The sequence below is a fragment of the Ambystoma mexicanum genome, chromosome 7q, assembly GCF_040938575.1.
Source record: "Ambystoma mexicanum isolate Mex_15411 chromosome 7q, UKY_AmexF1_1, whole genome shotgun sequence".
Classification (NCBI taxonomy): Eukaryota; Metazoa; Chordata; class Amphibia; order Caudata; family Ambystomatidae; genus Ambystoma; species Ambystoma mexicanum.
The window spans coordinates 643,739,445-643,757,249 of record NC_090941.1 but is presented as its reverse complement, the minus strand read 5'-3'; the positions used below and the strand labels follow the sequence as shown (position 1 = coordinate 643,757,249).

Genomic DNA, 17,805 nt, shown 5'->3' with positions numbered 1-17,805 from the left:
CCTGCAATGTAATGACAACCCGAGACATTAAATGCCTGCAGCAGCCATATTTAGATATCCAAGGACTCAAATATATCAACAGCAAATGGAAAGAGACCACACTTAATTTTCCGGCAGACGGCCTCTTAGTATATGAAGAGGAACTCCTGGATCGAGTGGAAGCAGGCGTAAAGGAGGGTGAGTACCAATTTTTTGTTGAAGGTGGATTGAGCAAGAGTAGGGACTAATTATAAAGTGTCAAAAGACGCACGAGGAAGCTCAATTACCCCTCTTTTTGTCCACCTTGGAATTAGATCAGGGACAAGGAAAAAAGAATATCGATAAATTATCTTTTTCATCTATCTAAGATTCACATTGAACAAAACATTTCTTCCAAATAGCAAAAGTGAAAACACATTTTTAATCAATACATTTTTCACACATGGATATAAGGTGGGTGCTTTCCACAAGGCACCTCACGCATTTAAAAAGAATTCATAATTAGAAAAACAAGTACTAAAAAGTCCAGCAAAAAACACATTTTCTACTAATGTTGTCTAAGGTTAGTATAGTGACAGTTGTGACAGGTCACCTTAACAAACTGTATTCAAAATATTGATTGTTAATTGTTTTGCCATTAGGGGGAACATACTATGAATGTCCAGCATAGGAAGTGCTGTAAAAAAAAGACACATTGATTTTAATGTCTGCGGGATGTCTATATATGTTTTGGCACATAGATTACATCAACACCATCCCTGGTGTTCTGCTGTTTTAGTTGTGGCCCTCTTCAGGACAGTATATTCTTTTTCGGGTTGACAACAAAGTTCAAACAAACAGATCCCCTGTTTTTTCACAGTGCTTCAAGTGCTGCGGAAAATGAGAGTGTAAAATTTGTGTTAGTGCCTGGTCTGGACAAGGACACGGTTAAAAAACTCTTTTGGTAATGATTCATGTGTTTAGGGCACTTTTGTTACCCCCTTCTTTTCCCTTATTCACTGACCTTTGTATTCACTTATGGTTGGACTAAAGCTTAGTTTCTTTAATGAAGAGAATAGGAAGTCACTTCCTTTTCGTGGGTTGCGTTACGCAGCAGTCTGTTTGTATTCTGCTTTTACAATTGGCCAACGTCTTAAGGAAGCCGTTGTGTGATTATCATGGATTTTTCAACATTTGTTCTTTTCAGGTCGCTTTGCAAACCTATTGATAAATATAATCAGGTACTGTAAATTCTGAAAAACGTTTTTCTGCTTTTTAAAGTGGCACAGGTTATGTGGCACATGTACTGACCTTCTGTTATTTGGGCCGTTTAATTATAGAGGTGGCGCCGAAAAGATGGGCTTCACAATCAAAACTTATGCGCCGTCTTTCGAATAGATGCCACTTGGTCCTTGCGGTTTTTGCAAACGTCTAGCCCACCAGCTATGGAAACAAAAGGTGGGAGGGACGTTAGTGGAATTCTTCCTTCGTTGTTGGGAAAAGAAGTATTGTTTTATCAAGAGGCCGTGCATCTGTTTATACCTCTATGCGTCCGCTTTCGGATTTTGGATGTGTTCCATATTTAAAAATGGTTTATCTTGTGGAATGTAGATGCAAGCGTTGGTCGTCTTCCGCGGTGCCCGGAACTGTTATGGTAACCTTCCGTGTTTCTGTGTCACGTGACTATATGTAATAACGTCTAGTCCACGTTGGTACTTGCTATTTAGGTCGGATGGACGTCGAATTTGGGCGGCCATCTTGGAAGAGTCTCAAATGCAGTACATTCACTGTGTGGTGTAAAAAGACGGTCTTGAATGTACCGAAAAAGGCGATAACATGTTGTATCATAACTGGAGATAATTTGTAAGAAAATTGGTGGTCCCACATTTCAGATTTGATTGCCACTGAAAGTGGAATTTATATAATAATATCCAGCTCATATAGATATGGCTAATGGATATCTACGTGTACTCCGGATTACTTGAAACTTATTGATAGAGGTGTGTAGTCGGAAAATCTATCAAATAAAGAAAGGAGGTGTCTTCGCCTCAGTGCTTGAGGGTTTGTCAAGTAGCCATAGTGGATGGACTTTAAATAGGGATGAAGTTTCACCACTTTATTAGAAGAAGATACCCCATTCTACTGCTGAGTTTAAACCACTTTTTACACTATCCAGGTCAAAAATCAATTTCTGCTAACATTTACGAAGTGCCAGATCTCTGTCTCCTCCTCTTTTTGAGATTCGGACCATTTGGATGATGAACCAGAAGATTTCACATGGCTTGTGTTTCAACTGCAGGTAGTGTGGTTCCTGATGTTTGTTTGATGTTCACCAATTCGTGTTTTTATATGTCTTTTGGTCTTGCCGATGTAGAAAAGTTGGCATGGGCACTGAATCGCATAAACAACCCATTGAGAGTTGCAGTTTGTAAATGATTTTAATTGCCAATCTCTTCCCTTTAAATTGACGTTTTTCATATTTTTTGTTAGTGCACAGACAGAGCAATTGCCACATCTGAAGTGTCCAGTCACCGGTGGGAGGTCCCAAAGTGTTCTTTGTGTGTCCGTTTTCTTTATGGCCTGGGGGTATGTGTGGACTAAATTATCTCTCAGGTTTTTTTGTCTTTTGAAGGCAAATCTAGGAGGTGCTGGGTTGAAGTCTTCTGTTTTTATAATGTGTCAGTTTTTTAAGACTAATTTGCGTAGATTATGGTTTATGGGACTGAAAGTTGTAACGCATGTCATCTTTTCCACAGTTGTTTTGTTCATTAGGTTGAGGCATATTTCACGATTTCTGTTTTTTGCTCTTTTATAGGCCATGTTGATTTGTTTTTTAGGGTATCCTCTTTCTTCTAGACGTTTTTTGAGTTGTTTACCGTGCGCCTTATAGTCATAAAGAATGGCGACCAACTCTTGGAAATTGTCCTATCGGAAGGTTGGCCTTCAAGCCAGCTGGATGGTAGCTTTGGAACTCCAATAGGGTATTTTGATCTGTTTTTTTCCTGAAGAGATTTGTGAAAAGGGACCCGTCTCTCTGTGTTCGGATTTCCAGATCTAAGAAAGGAACAGTTTCTGTGTCATGTGACATTGTGAACTTGATGTTCGTGTTGCGTTGATTTAACCACTCGTGGAATTCCAGCAGGAGTGGGACCGTGCCTCTCCAAACTAGAAAACAGTCATCAATGTACCTGTGCCAAGCGATGATGTTTGTTTTAAAGGGGTTGTTAGTCTGGTATATTGAGTTTATTTCCACAGAGTCCATGTATATGTTTGCAATGTCCGGTGCAAACGTTGGCCCCATACTGGTCCCATGTCTTTGGTTGTAAAAAGAATCTTCACACATAAAGTAATTTTCCATGAGTGCCAGTCTTGCACATTTGAGGATAAAGGCAGTTGGAACAGTTTTGGTATTCATATGACATAGGTTCAAGTATTGTTCCAACACTTGTAGGCATTCAAGCTGTGGAATGCTGGTATATAATGCCATGACATCTAACGTCACTAAAATGTCTCCTTGTTCAGTTTTGATGTTATCTAAGATTTTGAACATGCTCGTTGTGTCCTTGATGTACGATTTCATTTGTAAAACAAAGGGTCTCAGGAACCAATCTACATAAACAGACAGTGATTCCAGGATAGAGTCTATAGCCGAGACTATAGGTCTACCTGGTGGTTTTACGCTGTTTTTATGCACTTTTGGTAGCAAGTAGAAGGCTGGGATAGTTGGGTTGGTTTTGGTTAGGAAAACTTTCTCATCAGGATCAATCCACCCTTCTTCTTGGGCGTGCAACATCAGGCTAGATATTTCCTCTTTCAAACGTGATGTTGGGTCTCCCTGTAATGGTTTATAGAACTTCTGGTCTGATAGATGTAACTTGATTTCTTCATTGTATGCATTCTTGTCCCATAAAACGATACCCCCGCCTTTGTCCGCGGGTTTTATTACGAAGAGATCACTTTTTTGCAGATTTTTTAGTGCCAGTCTTTCCATAGGGCAGAGGTTGTCTTTGGAGTAGTTCTTTGTTGATAGCAAATATCTTGTTTCATCAATCATTTTGTTTTCGAAAGCAGCAATGGCTGGACTGATTATGTTGTTGGTAGGGAAAAAAGTTGAAGGTAATTTTAAACCTGTGGTGCTCTTTTCTTTTTCTTTATCTCATGTTGGAGGGTTGCGGAAGAAGTATTTTAGCCGAATCGTACAGAAGAATTTTTGCAATTCGATTTCTGTTTGGAAGTTTTCGGCTTTTTTGACAGGGACGAAACTGAGACCGCGACTAAGTACTTTAATTTCTCCCTCTGTAAGTATATGTGTGGAGAGATTGAAGATGGGTGTCACCAATTCTGCACACGCCCGTTCCAATTCTGCGTTTGCATGCGTGGTGGGGCTTGGGGTCGGTTGCGGCCCCCTTGCGCCCTCCCTTGAGAAAACTGTTGTCTCTGGTTTTTGCCTCTACGTGATGTATTGGTATTTGTGCTGTTGTCGGAATCGCTACTTGTGGTGCTATTAGTGGTGTTGGAAAAAGTCACATATTGTTTTCTTTGGTATCCATTTCTTCCTCTCTGTGGGCCTGTTTTGTTAAGGTTTTTATAGTATGTTTCAACAAGACATGGATAAGTCTTTGTTTCCTTGTACATGTTGATGTCTTTTTTCAATTTACAAATTTTTTTGTCGATACACGGGGGATATTTTTGACCTGAAAGCCTTCTGGAATTATTCCAGCTTTTAGGTATGCCAGCATTAATTGTCCGTGAGATTCCGTCCAAATTAACTTCTTTTTCTGAGTTAGTGTCTCAAAGTCACTCCCTGCGGTGTTATTCGTTGGATTTGTTTCTTCAGGAGTCATTGTTGACGGTAGATTTATTATTTTTTGATACTACTCTTCAGCGAATGATACGAGATTCACAGTTTCCATATTGAGTAGCTGTGAAAAAATTCCTACCTATTGTTTTTTTATAGATAGAAAAAAGGGCTGACGAGAGTCAGCGCTCTTTATTTAACCCAACAACAACCGGGTTGTCCTAAAGTAGGCGTAAAGGAGGGTGAGTCCCAATTTTTTGTTGAAGGGGGATTGTAGGGACTAATTATCAAGTGTCAAAAGACACACAACGAAGCTCAATTACCCCTCATTTTGTCCACCTTGGAATTAGATCATGGACAAGGAAGCAGTGGAAGCAGCCTGCGCACAAACCTGGACAGAGCATATCGCAAAGTTGACATGGATTGCAGCGATAAAAAAACCAGTGAAGGTGCACCGAAACAGAAACATATGAACTTTGCTTCCACAGTGAAAGAAGAACAAGTTACTCTCTTACCTGGTAACGTTCTTTCGATTGGATGGTCCGACGACGTATTCCATATCTATGACAGTAATCACCACAGCTGTGCTGCTTCGGAAAATCTTCGCCGTCTGCGTCCTGTGTCGATGATGTCGATACGCTGCCCTCGAGGACCTCCTCAAACGGCCGACATCACTGGATGTTATAAGTAGGACGCACGACGCCCGTAGCCTCAGTTGTAGTTTTTTCCCCCAGAACATGTGGCACCAGTCTTCTGCCGGTCTGACACACAAAACCTTGCGGAAACATAAGCTGCAATCGCAAAAAAAATTCTGTAGCGGGGAAGGTAGGGAGGGAGCGATATGGAATACGTCGTCGAACCATCCCATCGAAAGAACGTTACCAGGTAAGAGAGTAACTTGTTCTTCGAGGGGATTGGGTCCTCCAATGTATTCCATATCTATGACAGACTCCCAAAGCAGTACCAATGCAAGGAGGTGGGAAAAGAATTTAGAAAAATACATTTAGAATGCCCAATCAAATTGTGGAGTAAAGGACCGCCTTGCCAAAGGCCAAATCCTGCCCACGGATGGAATCGAGGGAGTAGTGACGTACAAAAGTATGTACGGAAGCCCAGGTGGCTGCATCACAGATGTTACGAATAGGAACCCCCCTCTGTAGGGCAGTAGAGGCATCCATACCCCTGATAGAATGGGCCCGTAAGCCGACCGGTGGGTCCTTACCCACCAAGCGGTAACACTCAGAGATAGCCAAAATAATCCAGCGAGACAAAGTCTGTTTCGTCACAGCTTGTCCCAAACGCTTTCCAGCGTAACCAATGAAGAGTTGATTGTCCACTCTGACGCAGGACATGCATGAAATATAAAAGCTTAACGCTCTCCTAGGATCAAGCCTATGGAGCCTCTCCTCTTCCTTACCAGGATGTGGAGGAGGATAAAACGCCGGAAGAACAACCTTCTGGCTTAAATGAAATTCCGACACCACCTTCGGGAGAAAGGAAGGACGAACTCTAAGAACAACCCTGTCCTTATGAAACACAGTGAAGGGTGGCTTAACTGAAAGTGCATGTAACTCACTTACTCTGCAAGCGGAAGTGACCGCAACCAAAAATACAGTTTTAAGAGTTAACAGTCACAAAGGGCATGAATGCAAAGGCTCAAACGGAGCACCCATCAAAAACTTTAGAACAAGGTTCAAATCCCAACCGGGCACCAGGTTAGGTGACGGAAGGAACACATTAGTGAGCCCTTTCAGAAACTGAGAAATTAAAGGAATTTTAAAATTGGAACACTCTTCAGACGAGCGCTTAAATATGGACAGCACCGCCAGGTAACCTTTAACGGTACCCACTAGCAGGTCCCTGTGGGCCAAAGAAAGCAAAAAAGACAGAACCATGGGAATGTCACATGCAAAAGGATCCACATTCTTAACCCTGCACCAGTCGCAGAACTTACGGCAATGGTACATGGACTTTGTTGCTGGCCATCTGGCCGAGAGCAATACCTCCATCACGTCTTCAGGAAGGTCCCAATCCATATACCTCAACCTTTCAGAAACCAAGCGTGAATGTTGAGGGATCTGACCTCTGGATGGAGAATCTGACCCCCCTCCCGTGAGAGCAGATTGTCTCGGTAGAGAAGACGACGTGGAGGTCAGATGGACAAGTCGAGAAGGTCCGGGTACCACGTCCTCCGGGCCCACGCCGGAGCAATGATGATCATCCGGGAACCGAACCTCTGTAACCTCCGCAGTACTTACCGGATGACGGGGACTGGAGGAAACGCATACAGCAGTGGGAATGACCACTCCACCACGAACACGTCTTCTAAGGCTCCTTTTGGAGGAAATTCCCGCAAGCAGAACCTCTCGCACTTCCGGTTGACACTGGAGGCGAAGAGATCCATTTGAGGGGTCCCCCAAATGGCAAAGATCTCCAGGAGAATCTCCTGAGCCAACTCCCACTCGTGAGAGATCGCGCTCTGCCTGCTCAGAGCGTCCGTCGTCTCGTTTTTGTCTCCGGCCAGATGAACTGCTGAGATAGAAACTTCCTGCTGGATTTCCCAGAACCATAGCTGCATCGCCTCCCTGCACAGAAGAAGTGACCCTGCCCCCCCTTTTTGTTGAGGTAGTGCATGGCCACCGTGTTGTCTATCAGGATCAGGACATTCTTCCCTCGCACAGTCGGCAGAAAAGCCTTCAGGGCTAGCCTGACGGCCCTCAGCTCCAACAGATTGATATGGAGTCTGGACTCCGACGGAGACCAACGACCGCTGACTGTCAACTCGTTGGCATGAGCTCCCCATCCCGTGAGGGATGCGTCAGTCACAATCGTCATCTCCGGCCATGGTAGCCAAAATGGAGCCCCCTTCATCAGATTGTCTTCGACGGCCCACCACAGAAGGTCCTGGGCGACCGAGGACAGCACCTGAACAGGGCTAGACAACCTGCCGGAGGACTGAGACCACTGGAGCTTGAGTGCCCATTGCAAAGATCTCATCCGCAACCTGGCCTCTGGCACCAGAAGAATGCAGGATGCCATGAGGCCGAGCAACCTCAAGAACTTGAATGCTGGGAGACTCTGGGCATGTTGAAACTTGTGCACCATCTGCTGAATGTGGTGAGCCCTCACCTGGGGAGGAAAACACTGCCCCAGGGACGTGTCGAGCACTGCTCCGATGTACTGGAGCCTCTGAGTTGGTGTCAGATGGGACTTCTTTAAGTTTAGGCAGAAGCCCAGCTTGTGGAGGGAGTGGCAGGTGACTGACAGATGATCCAGGACTTGCTCGGGAGAGCGTACCCTGATCAGCCAATCGTCTAGGTAGGGGTAGACGTGAATTCCCCTTTTCCTGAGGTGCGCTGCCACCACTACCATGAGCTTGGTGAAGACCCTTGGGGCGGAGGTCAATCCGAACGGCAGGACCCGAACCTGAAAGTGTGAGTCGCCAACCGCGAACCTCAGGTACTTCTTGTGCTTTGGATGTATCGGCACATGAAAATAAGGATCCTTGAGGTCGAGAGACACCAACCAGTCCTGAAGTTGAAGGGCCTGGAGGACTTGAGAGAGAGTAACCATCTTGAACTTGTCCTTCCTGAGGAGTTTGTTCAAACCGCGTAAGTCCATGATGGGTCTCAATCCCCCATCTTTCTTGGAAATCAAAAAATAAGGGGAATACCATCCCTTGTTCCTCTCCGCTACAGGCACCAGTTCTATGGCGCCTTTCTCCAGCAGGGATTGAATTTCCTGTGCAAAGAGCGGATCCGGACTCTTCAAAGAGAGATTCCCCAGTGGATTGTCTTGAGGCCTCTGCCGGAAAGGAAGACGGTAGCCGTGGGTTATGATCTCCAGAACCCACACATCTGAAGTAATGGCGCGCCACTCTACAAGATGCTGCGCCAGCCTTCCCCCAACCGGCGTACCATGGGACATGGCCTCATGACTGAGCTGAAGCGGCTGCGGCGTTGCCTGAGGGCAAAGAGGCAAGAGCCCGAGCGGCCTTGGCACCTCGAGTACCTTGTTTTCCACCTATGGCACTCCTACGGTGGCCCCTTTGACTGGCAGCTCCTCTCGCTTTACCAAAGGATGAGTAATAACGAAAGGAAGCTCCCCTCCATTGCTGTCCCCTAGGACGAAAAGGCGGAGGTTGGCGAATTGCAGCACCCAACGACTTTGCTGCAGCTTTGGAGGTCTGCAACCTCTCAAGGCTCTCGTCAGCCTTGCTGCCAAAAAGATGTTCCCCGTCAAAGGGCATGTTGAGGACCCGGGCCTGCACATCAGTAGCAAACCCCGACTTCAGCAACCACGCAAACCTGCGTATTACGGTGCTCGCTGCCATGGACCGGCTGACGCAATCTGCCATGTCCAAACCCGACTGAACGGCCTCACACATGGCATCCTTGCCATCCTGAACCATGGCAAGGAAACCATCCCGTTCGTCCCCTTCGGGAATATGTTCAAACGCTAAGGAAACACAGTTCCACAGAGTGTGCGTGAAACGTGACAAGGCACATACGGAGTTGGCCGCCTGAAGCGCCATACCCCCTCAGGAAAACACTTTCTTCGCCCAGCCGTCAAAACGCTTGTCGTCCCTATCAGGAGGGATGGTAGGATACGATGCCTGCTTTGCCGGGGCCGCAGCCGCCTGCACCACCAAACTCTCTGGATTGGGGTGCTTGGTCAAGTAGCAGTGGTCACTACTGGCTGGGCGGTATTTTCGCGGCAAAGACTTGCCTACTGCCGGGAGACTCTCCAGAGCAGTCCAAGCCGCCGCCACCCTCCTCTGTAGAGCCATATGGAACGGCAGTACTGGGTCAGTTGGTGGACCTTGGTCGAGGATATCCGTAAGGTCATCCTGAAGAAAATCCCCTGGGGGAGCAGACCATCCCAAGTACTCGGTGACACTGGACATAAAGCGCTGGTACGAGGAGTCGGCATGAGTGCCAGGCTCAGGCCTACAAAACTCCACCTCCAGAGAGGTGTCCAGCCCACTGGCATCGTGCAGGGATTACCGCAGGTCTTCAATTTGGCTATGGCCCGAGAAAATCTCGTCCGGTACCGTATCCGGAACCATGCCATCATCAGAGCCCTCATCCACCTCCGAAATAAACTCAAGCTGGCGGAAAAAAGGCACAGAATGCGGAACAAAGCCATGCTTGGCCTTTGCCAGAGCCTTTCTAGGCGGTTCCACCGAGTCCCGGGGAACCCCTGTCGAAACAGCCTCGAAAGGCGTCGAGTTAATCAGCGCCGACGCCGAACGCAGCGCCAACAGCATCGATGTTGCCAACACAGTCCTCGAGGCCGGGGCCCCGAGCGTGTCCCTCGACAGCCGGGGCGCCGATGGTGTCGACGACTTCTTCGAAGGCGGGGCCTCGAAAGAGTCCGTCGACGACCTCGGCGCCACCTGCGTCAACGTCTTCCCTGAAGACACCACAGGTTCACACGGTCTCGAGCATGTCGAGGACCGGGACCTGGAACGGTCATGCCAAGAACGATTCCCCCCTTGTCTGAGCGGGACCTCTCCCGCGAATCGTGACGACCACCCGAGCCCGAAGGCGTGCGAGCGGTGTCTCTCGACTGATCACGTCCGACCCCACTCGAAGGCGAGGGCGAACTAGTGCACTGAGATTCGAGAATCGCCAACATTTTCTTCCCGAAGGAAGCCCATTCCTCTGGCGTCGCATGCTTGGTGGGGTAAGCGACCCCTCGCAAGAGGACGGGGAAGGCGACCGATGACGGCGCTTCCGGGCGTGCATCGAAGAGGCAGAGAAGTGGCGGGACCGACTCCGGGACGGAGACCCACTGGACTTCTGACGACAAAGTGGAGTCGCCTCTCGAATCGTCCGTCGAAAGCCCTGCAGACCTCGACTTCCGTGGCTTAGACACCTTACCTACCGATAACTTGTCCCGGGAGGATAGCTCAGCGGCAGCGTGCGCGTCTTGGAAGCAAGACGACACGAAGCAACAACAGGTTCGATCCCCGGGTCTGCGCTTAGAAACCTCTGGGTGTTTAAGCGCGTTATAAATACGTAACTAAGACACAAAAAAAATACGCAACTAAGAAAAACAACCAATTCCTGTAACAGCGCCTCGATGCCTGCGGGCTGTGTGAGCACTTTATAAATGTAAAATAAAAAATAAAAAATAAAAAACTTCTTCTTGCACTCCCGCAAGGCTTTTGACGTGAGCGACTGGCAGTCGACACAGTCATCCGTGTCATGGGCCTCCCCGAGGCACCAGAGGCAGGCGTCGTGCGATTCCGTAACTGACATCTTAGACCCACGGTCCCCGCACTTCTTAAAGCCCGGACGCAGTGTGGAAGACAAGGTAAACATCTTCACGAAGAAAGACTTTACAATACGAAACAGGTTCGAAGAACCGAGAAAGAACAGGAACATCAAAGAGTCGAGGCGCGCCAAGATCTCCGAAGCGAACACGTTCGCGGAAAAAACAGAACTGAGGCTATGGGCGGTGTGCGTCCTACTTATAACATCCAGTGACGTCGGCCGTCGGAGGAGATCCTCGAGGGCGGCGTATCGACGTCATCGACGCAGGACGCAGACGCCAAAGATTTTCCGAAGCAGCACAGCTGTGGTGATTACTGTCATAGATATGGAATACGTCAGAGGACCCAATACCCTCGAACTATTGTTATCGTCTCGAATGAAAAATGCAACAGGACCTCCTGATTCCAGACCTGAAGAAGGGCACGGCAGATGTGATGGATTACTACTGGGTAAATGGCCAACAAGCGTACTTGCACCTCCCACCATCATGAAGGGCTATTATTTGCTGCCCACGCTGCACTCAGCACTATTAGTAATCCCAAGCCCACTTGCAAGGGGGGGCCAATAGCCGATACAGCCCCGGCCATTTCTCCTGTGTTCGAGGAACAGAATTCAGTGCCGCTGCCAGAGTTTCCCATCTTTCCCGGAAAAGGACAGTATGAGAAACTGCAGAGGAAGAAAGGTTCATCAAACTATCCATCCAGAGACTCTGCCGCATTGATCAGGGAAATTCCTGACTAATACAGATTGTTCAGCTCGGCAGAAATGTTCTTGGCTTTTGCTACCTGGCGTACAGGCAGCAGCTAATGGAAAATGGCTGTAGATCGTACGGTGGGCACTGGTCCAGTTGGCAAATGAAACTGAGCACGGATTCAACATCATAAAGGTTGAGCTGCGTGCCCTAAGGCTGATGACGATGCAGAACAGGTACGTCCTCGATATGCTGATGGTGATGGAAGAAGGCGTGTGCCGAAATAATCGGGGATTCATGTTGCACATTCGTGCCTTCCGAAGATGCAGAGAACGGGTCCTTGTACCACATAATTGCAGCCGTAAATGGTCTAGGAGTGCGCATGAAGAAAGAAGGTGGAATACAAGGAAATTACTGTTTCGATGTCGCCATTTATTGGGTCCCATCTTGGCAAGGAGCCAATGTGAAGATGCTGGTTCCCGTCATCGTGTTCAGCTTGGTTATCTTCTGCACCTGTCAAATGGGCCTCCAGTGTTGTGCCAAACCAGTGCCTAGTAGCGCAATGATGATGGTGTCAATTGGGGTTTCAAAAGTACCTTGCAATACAAAAGATAGTGAGATACAGACTGACCACGACTGACAAATATGTGCCATCAGGACAAAGTTTGCGGTCAGTGTGAAGGGCTTGAAACCCCACCATAAAAGGAGGTAGTGAGAAGGGAGAATTAGCGCATGCGTGTGGGGGGGGTTCGCTATTGTAGAAGTAATCAAATGGGGGAATGTTGGAAAGGGAATGACCCCATCCCACCCCGCAAGTCCCATTGGGAGACCTGTGGTATGCTAGAGGGGTGGGGGGCATACTAAAGGGGCCCGCACAATTATAATATTATGCATAATTTAGATGTTTAGACCTAGTGCACGTACATGCGCAGATGCCATTTTTGTAGCCAGAATGGAAGCATGGGGCTTGCACGACCATGCAGTATTAGTTGGTGTGTTACACATGGGCCGCGAGGCTCAAGGGGAAATATGAACAGGCCCAAGCGCTGGTGAGAAAAGCCCACACTGCTAACTTCCACAGAGACTCCCCTTTTTTCTAAAATTGTTTATTCCAATAAAGCATTTGCCCTGCAAGGCCGTTGTTACCCCAAACAGGCCAGAACAGGCCTTCAACTCCCACCCAACCAGCCACCAGTTATAGCCCATAGAACTGTCTGAGTCCCAATACCCCTGAATTCCAAGATATCAGTTGACCCCAGGCCACCGACCATAAACCAATCAGTCACAAAAGATCTAAGAGAATTGTGATGGCTTGTTGAGAGGGTTGCCAAAAGGGTCTGCCCACCCACAGGTTGCAGTCCCTGGACCACCACATGAGGTCCGAGTAGAGAGAAGGCAGGATGCTGGCCAGCTCCGCTTGGGAGCCCCTCTCCTGATTCCATTAGCCTCATGTGTGGCACGGCCACGAGGACCGCTGCCATGATACCCAGTAGGTGTTGGTATCACCAGGCCGAGGTCACTGCTCTGGTAAGGAAGTGTGTAGTAGCCCTCTTGAGGGCGGTAATCATTTCCTTCGAGGGAAATACCTTCTCGGAGCTTGTATCACAGATGAGGCCCAGGAAGGTGAGGTTCTGCGTGGGCTGCAGATGAGACCTCTCGAGGTTGATAGTGAACTCCAAGTCATGGAGAGTGTCCATAAGCGCGAAGGAAGTGTGGGTAACCCCCTCTGGGGATTTTGCCCTGACGAGGTATGGGTAGACATGGTGGCATTGGGCCCTGAGGAGGGCTGCCACTGCGTTCATGAGTCTGGTAAATACCCTGGGGGCTGCGTTGAGGCCAAAGGGTAGCACCTTGTACTGGAAATGACAGCCCATGATCCTAAAGCGTAGGAAGGACCGATGAGGTTGCCAAATCGGGACGTGTAGCTGAGCGTCCTTCAGATCCAGGGAGCAGATCCAGTCTCCCCTGTCTAGTGGCTCCACAATGAGTGCTGGCGTAACCATCTTGAATTTCTGAAGAGGGAGGCAGAGGTTGAGGTTGGATAGGTCCAACACAACTCTCAGGCCAGCCTGGTTCTTTTTTTGTATGGTGAAAATCCTGGAATAGAAGCCTAAGCCTCTCTGGGAGGCTGGTACTTCTTCCACTGCTTGGCTCTCGATGAGCGACCGGATCTAGGCCAACAGAGTTGCTGTCCCAATCTGTGGGAGAGGAGGGGAGGAAGGAGGAGAGGAAGGTAACGCTAGGCGGTACCCATTGAATACTACAGAGAGGAACAAGGGGTCCGCGAAGTTCTGGTGCCAGAAATGCACCTGAGAGGCAAGCCTGCCACCCACTAAAATCACGTGGACCCGAAGGGATGCGTCATGTCTTTTACCCATCTGAGGCTGCTGCTGATGAGGGGAATGGAAGAAGCCCCCCCCTTTTGTTGCTTGCACCGGTGCTGACTCGGCGGGTGATCAGGTTGTCTCAACCTCCGTTCCTGGAATCCCCAGAACCCACCAAACGCCCGACCCTTGTCGGAGCGTTGATGCGACCGGGTGTACGCCTTGGGCATGGTCTTCACCAGGATACAGACTTTGCAGTCTGCGAGCTGTATTTCTTTTTATCTAATTCCTCGTCGTTGCTAGAGTGGAAAAAGAATTCGGGGAAGACCGTGTGGTATTACATGGCCGAAGCCAAACCCAGGAGCGCTGGTGAAATCGGCCTGTTCGACGCGGCAAAGGGGACTGCGGAATGGCGCTGATGAGCGGGATCAGGAAAGCGCATGCTCCCAGGGCCGCAACCCTGCGCGCCTCTAAAGGGGAAGAAGTTTTTTCTGTTGAAAAAGGTTCTGTCTCCCGTCCCTTGGAAGGGGCGCCCATGCAGTATGGTGGAAAGGGGACGGGACGTAAGAGTACGTGTTATCCTTGCAAAAGTTTCTGGGGTCTTTATCCCTAGCGTGTTGTATTTTTCTTGTGTGAGCATTTAGGGGCGTGCCTTCACTCAGTGGTCGATTCCCAAACTGCATCCACTGGTCATACAAAGAGGACAATGTTCCGCTTTCTATGACTCTTGTGTTTCCTGTACAGAGCAGTTGGTGGCCACTGTTCCCATTACTCATATTCAGTGAGGATAGAAGCAGTGAATCCCTGCTGTCCGAATTTGGGTAAATCCCTTGTAACATACACAAATACAAAACACACAATTTTCAGTAGTGTCAAGTATATGCAGTGAAAATAATATTAGATCAAAACCTGGTGCCCAGTCAATTGAGGTGTTTACTAAGTTGATTGGAAACTGGGGTTTGTACCGCTGGATCCTTCAATCCATTTTGGGTACTCAGGCATGTGCCAGTCCATTGATGTTACAGAGAACAACTGGCACCTGAAAGCCCATGAACCTCCAAGGATGTCTAGGTCAAATGAACCACTGCCTCCTCAGAGCATATGTGCGCTGCGGCCAAGGAATGCAGGCCCTTTGGCTCCAGATGAATGACAAGAAAACACTTTGTGACTAAATGATGGAAGGCTGTGTCTGTCGTGTACTGGAGATAAATTAGGGCAAAAATAGAGGCAGGTTGTTGGTTAAAGCGTAATATGCAGAAATGTTACTCTCAAATACTGTAGTCACCAGACTGTGTCACCAAATATAGACCATACATTTTATTTATACTTAATACTCTAATATGTACACATCTAAAAACAAAGGATACAAGCGCCAAAAGACAAAAAAGGCCTACCTGTAGTTCATCCAACTTGTTTAAATATATCTCCTTTAGTTGGTCTTCTCCTTCTTCATATAACCAGTCCTCAGTCTCTGAAAGGAGTTTTGAAAATCTATCGAGATCCTAATAAGAGAAGCAGGCAACATACCATACGTCAAGACTGAATAGTGTATTTATATGTTACTTAGAAGAATATGAGTGATGGGATGATAATAGGTCGAATGTGGTCAATAAATAAGGTAACATTTACTGCTAGTTTTAATTAACATCCATAGCCAATGGTATAATCTGGAAATGTGGACGATCACGTATTTTGAATTAAAATCATTCAATTAAAATAGTATTTGAAATAATTTTGGTTGGAGATGAGCAGTGAATGATTGGTTTGAAACTTGTAAATCAGAGTACAAAAATTATACGTTACTCACCGCAGTGACTTAGTCCCCTTTCCTCCATACTGCATGGGCGTCCCTTCCAAGGGACGGAGACGTAACCTTTTCACCAAAAAAACCTTCTTCCCCTTTAAATTTAGAGGCGCGCGGTGGCACGGCCCAGCAGGCAAGTGCTGCCCTGACTCCGCCCTCCGGCGCCACACCTCAGTTCCCATTGACGTGTCAACAATAGATTTAACATTGCCTAATGACACCAGGGGGGGGGATGGTGGGAAGTATGGAGGAAAGGGACTAAGAACTAAGAGTATGTTAGTCACTACGCTGAGTAACTTATAATTACTCTTACGCCCCATCCCCTTTCCTCCATACTGCATGGGCGATAAAAACTGAATGTTTCCCAGGGTGGAGAGGAGACCCTCCTTATGCAAATAGGTTTCTGAGAACCGCCTGTCCGAAAGCAGCATCAGTTTTAGAGCCGGCATCCAAACAGTAATGCTTGCATAAAGCCGAGGGAGTGGCCCAAGTGGCCGCCCTGCTTATTACTTGCCAAGCAACAAGGCGCTGGAATGCGATGGCCGTTGCCTTGGTCCTGACTGTGTGGGCATGCATTTTGGCCGGCAGTGGCTTGTTCTGTCCCTCGTATGCTTCTTTGATGGCCGAGACCATCCAGCGGGATATGGAGGCCTTGGAGGCCTGATAGCCTGGTCTTGAGCCTCCGAAAGTGATGAACAGGGCGTCTGATTTGCGGAAGCCCTTGGTCCTGTCAAAGTAGAATTTCAGGGCACGCCTGACATCCAGGCAGTGTAGCACTCTCTTTGCTTCGTCCTTAGGATCGGCAAAGAACGTAGGAAGCACTATTTCCTCAATCAAGTAGAAAGCAGACGGCACCTTGGGCAGAAATGCTGGGTATCCCCGCAGGACTACTTTGTCCCTGTAAAAGGTAGTATATGGCTCTGAGGCGATCAGCGCCTGGATTTCGCTGACTCTACAAGCCGAGGTAAGGCCGACTAGTAAGGCATCTTGATGGTGACCAGCCTAATGTCCGCGGACTCCATTGGCTCAAACAGTTTGTGCGCCAGGGCTCCCAAGACTATGTTGAGGTCCCACACGGGGTGCGGCTCTTGATGGGCTGGTAGAGCCTTGCAAGTGGCATTTCAAGTGACCTGGCTGTTGGGCTGACGTGCTGCCTCTCGCTGCTTCATCGCCTGCCTGCTGCCTTTCCCTGCTACGGACACGTGACTTTGCTTAGTCGCCAAGGAGAAGTGAGCCCTCCCGCAACGTGGAATGAGCTTATGCTCTCTGGACTCAACCTGCGCTCACTCACACTGTTATCACGCCTCCCGACCCTCCCATTGCCACGCCCCTAACGGTGACCGGAACCACGCTTCAAAACCACTGGGTACGTGCATCGCAAGTGGCATTTCAAGTTACCTGGCTGTTGGGCTGAAGTGCTGCCTCTCGCTGCTTCATCGCCTCCCTGCTACCTTTCCCTGCCACAGACACGCAACCTTGCTTAGTCGCCAAGGAGAAGTGAGCCCTCCCGCAACGTGGACTGAGCTTACACTCTATGGATTCAAGTAATTGCGATACTGCCAATGATACTCCGGCATTAGGGCCCTCTGCCATTCATGAGTTAAATAAACCCATCCGGGCCTCCATCGGTGCCCTGACGCCTTGTGTGATCGCCCTGCCACTCTTCTATCTCCTTTGCCCTACCGCTCATCTGTGTTGCCATCTAAAGATCGTGCTCATGGGGCTCTTCCTAAATTACCCTCTAATCAGAGGGAACGGAATCAGACTCCTATTACATCACCTTGTAATTACTCTAAGACTAACGAGTACTTGAATAACACCACACATGGCGAGCTCCATATGGGGGAGGACAATGATGTGCCTTATACTCCTCCTCCACCTAGCCCGTATTCATTCCCGGTCATTATCAGGATATTGGACTTGCTAGATAAAGGCCATGATTTTACGCA

The 17,805-nt window shown here is 48.2% G+C and overlaps 1 protein-coding gene across 1 annotated transcript in view; it reads right to left on the bottom strand.

The window, feature by feature from the left end:
* Nucleotides 1-17,805, bottom strand: part of HSPH1 (heat shock protein family H (Hsp110) member 1) — a 2,244,846-nt gene that overhangs the window by 344,207 nt on the left and 1,882,834 nt on the right. Inside the window, exon 15 of the mRNA XM_069639955.1 lies at nucleotides 15,447-15,554. Within this exon, the coding sequence (XP_069496056.1) occupies nucleotides 15,447-15,554 (108 nt within the window). The remainder of the gene's footprint in view (nucleotides 1-15,446; nucleotides 15,555-17,805) is intronic.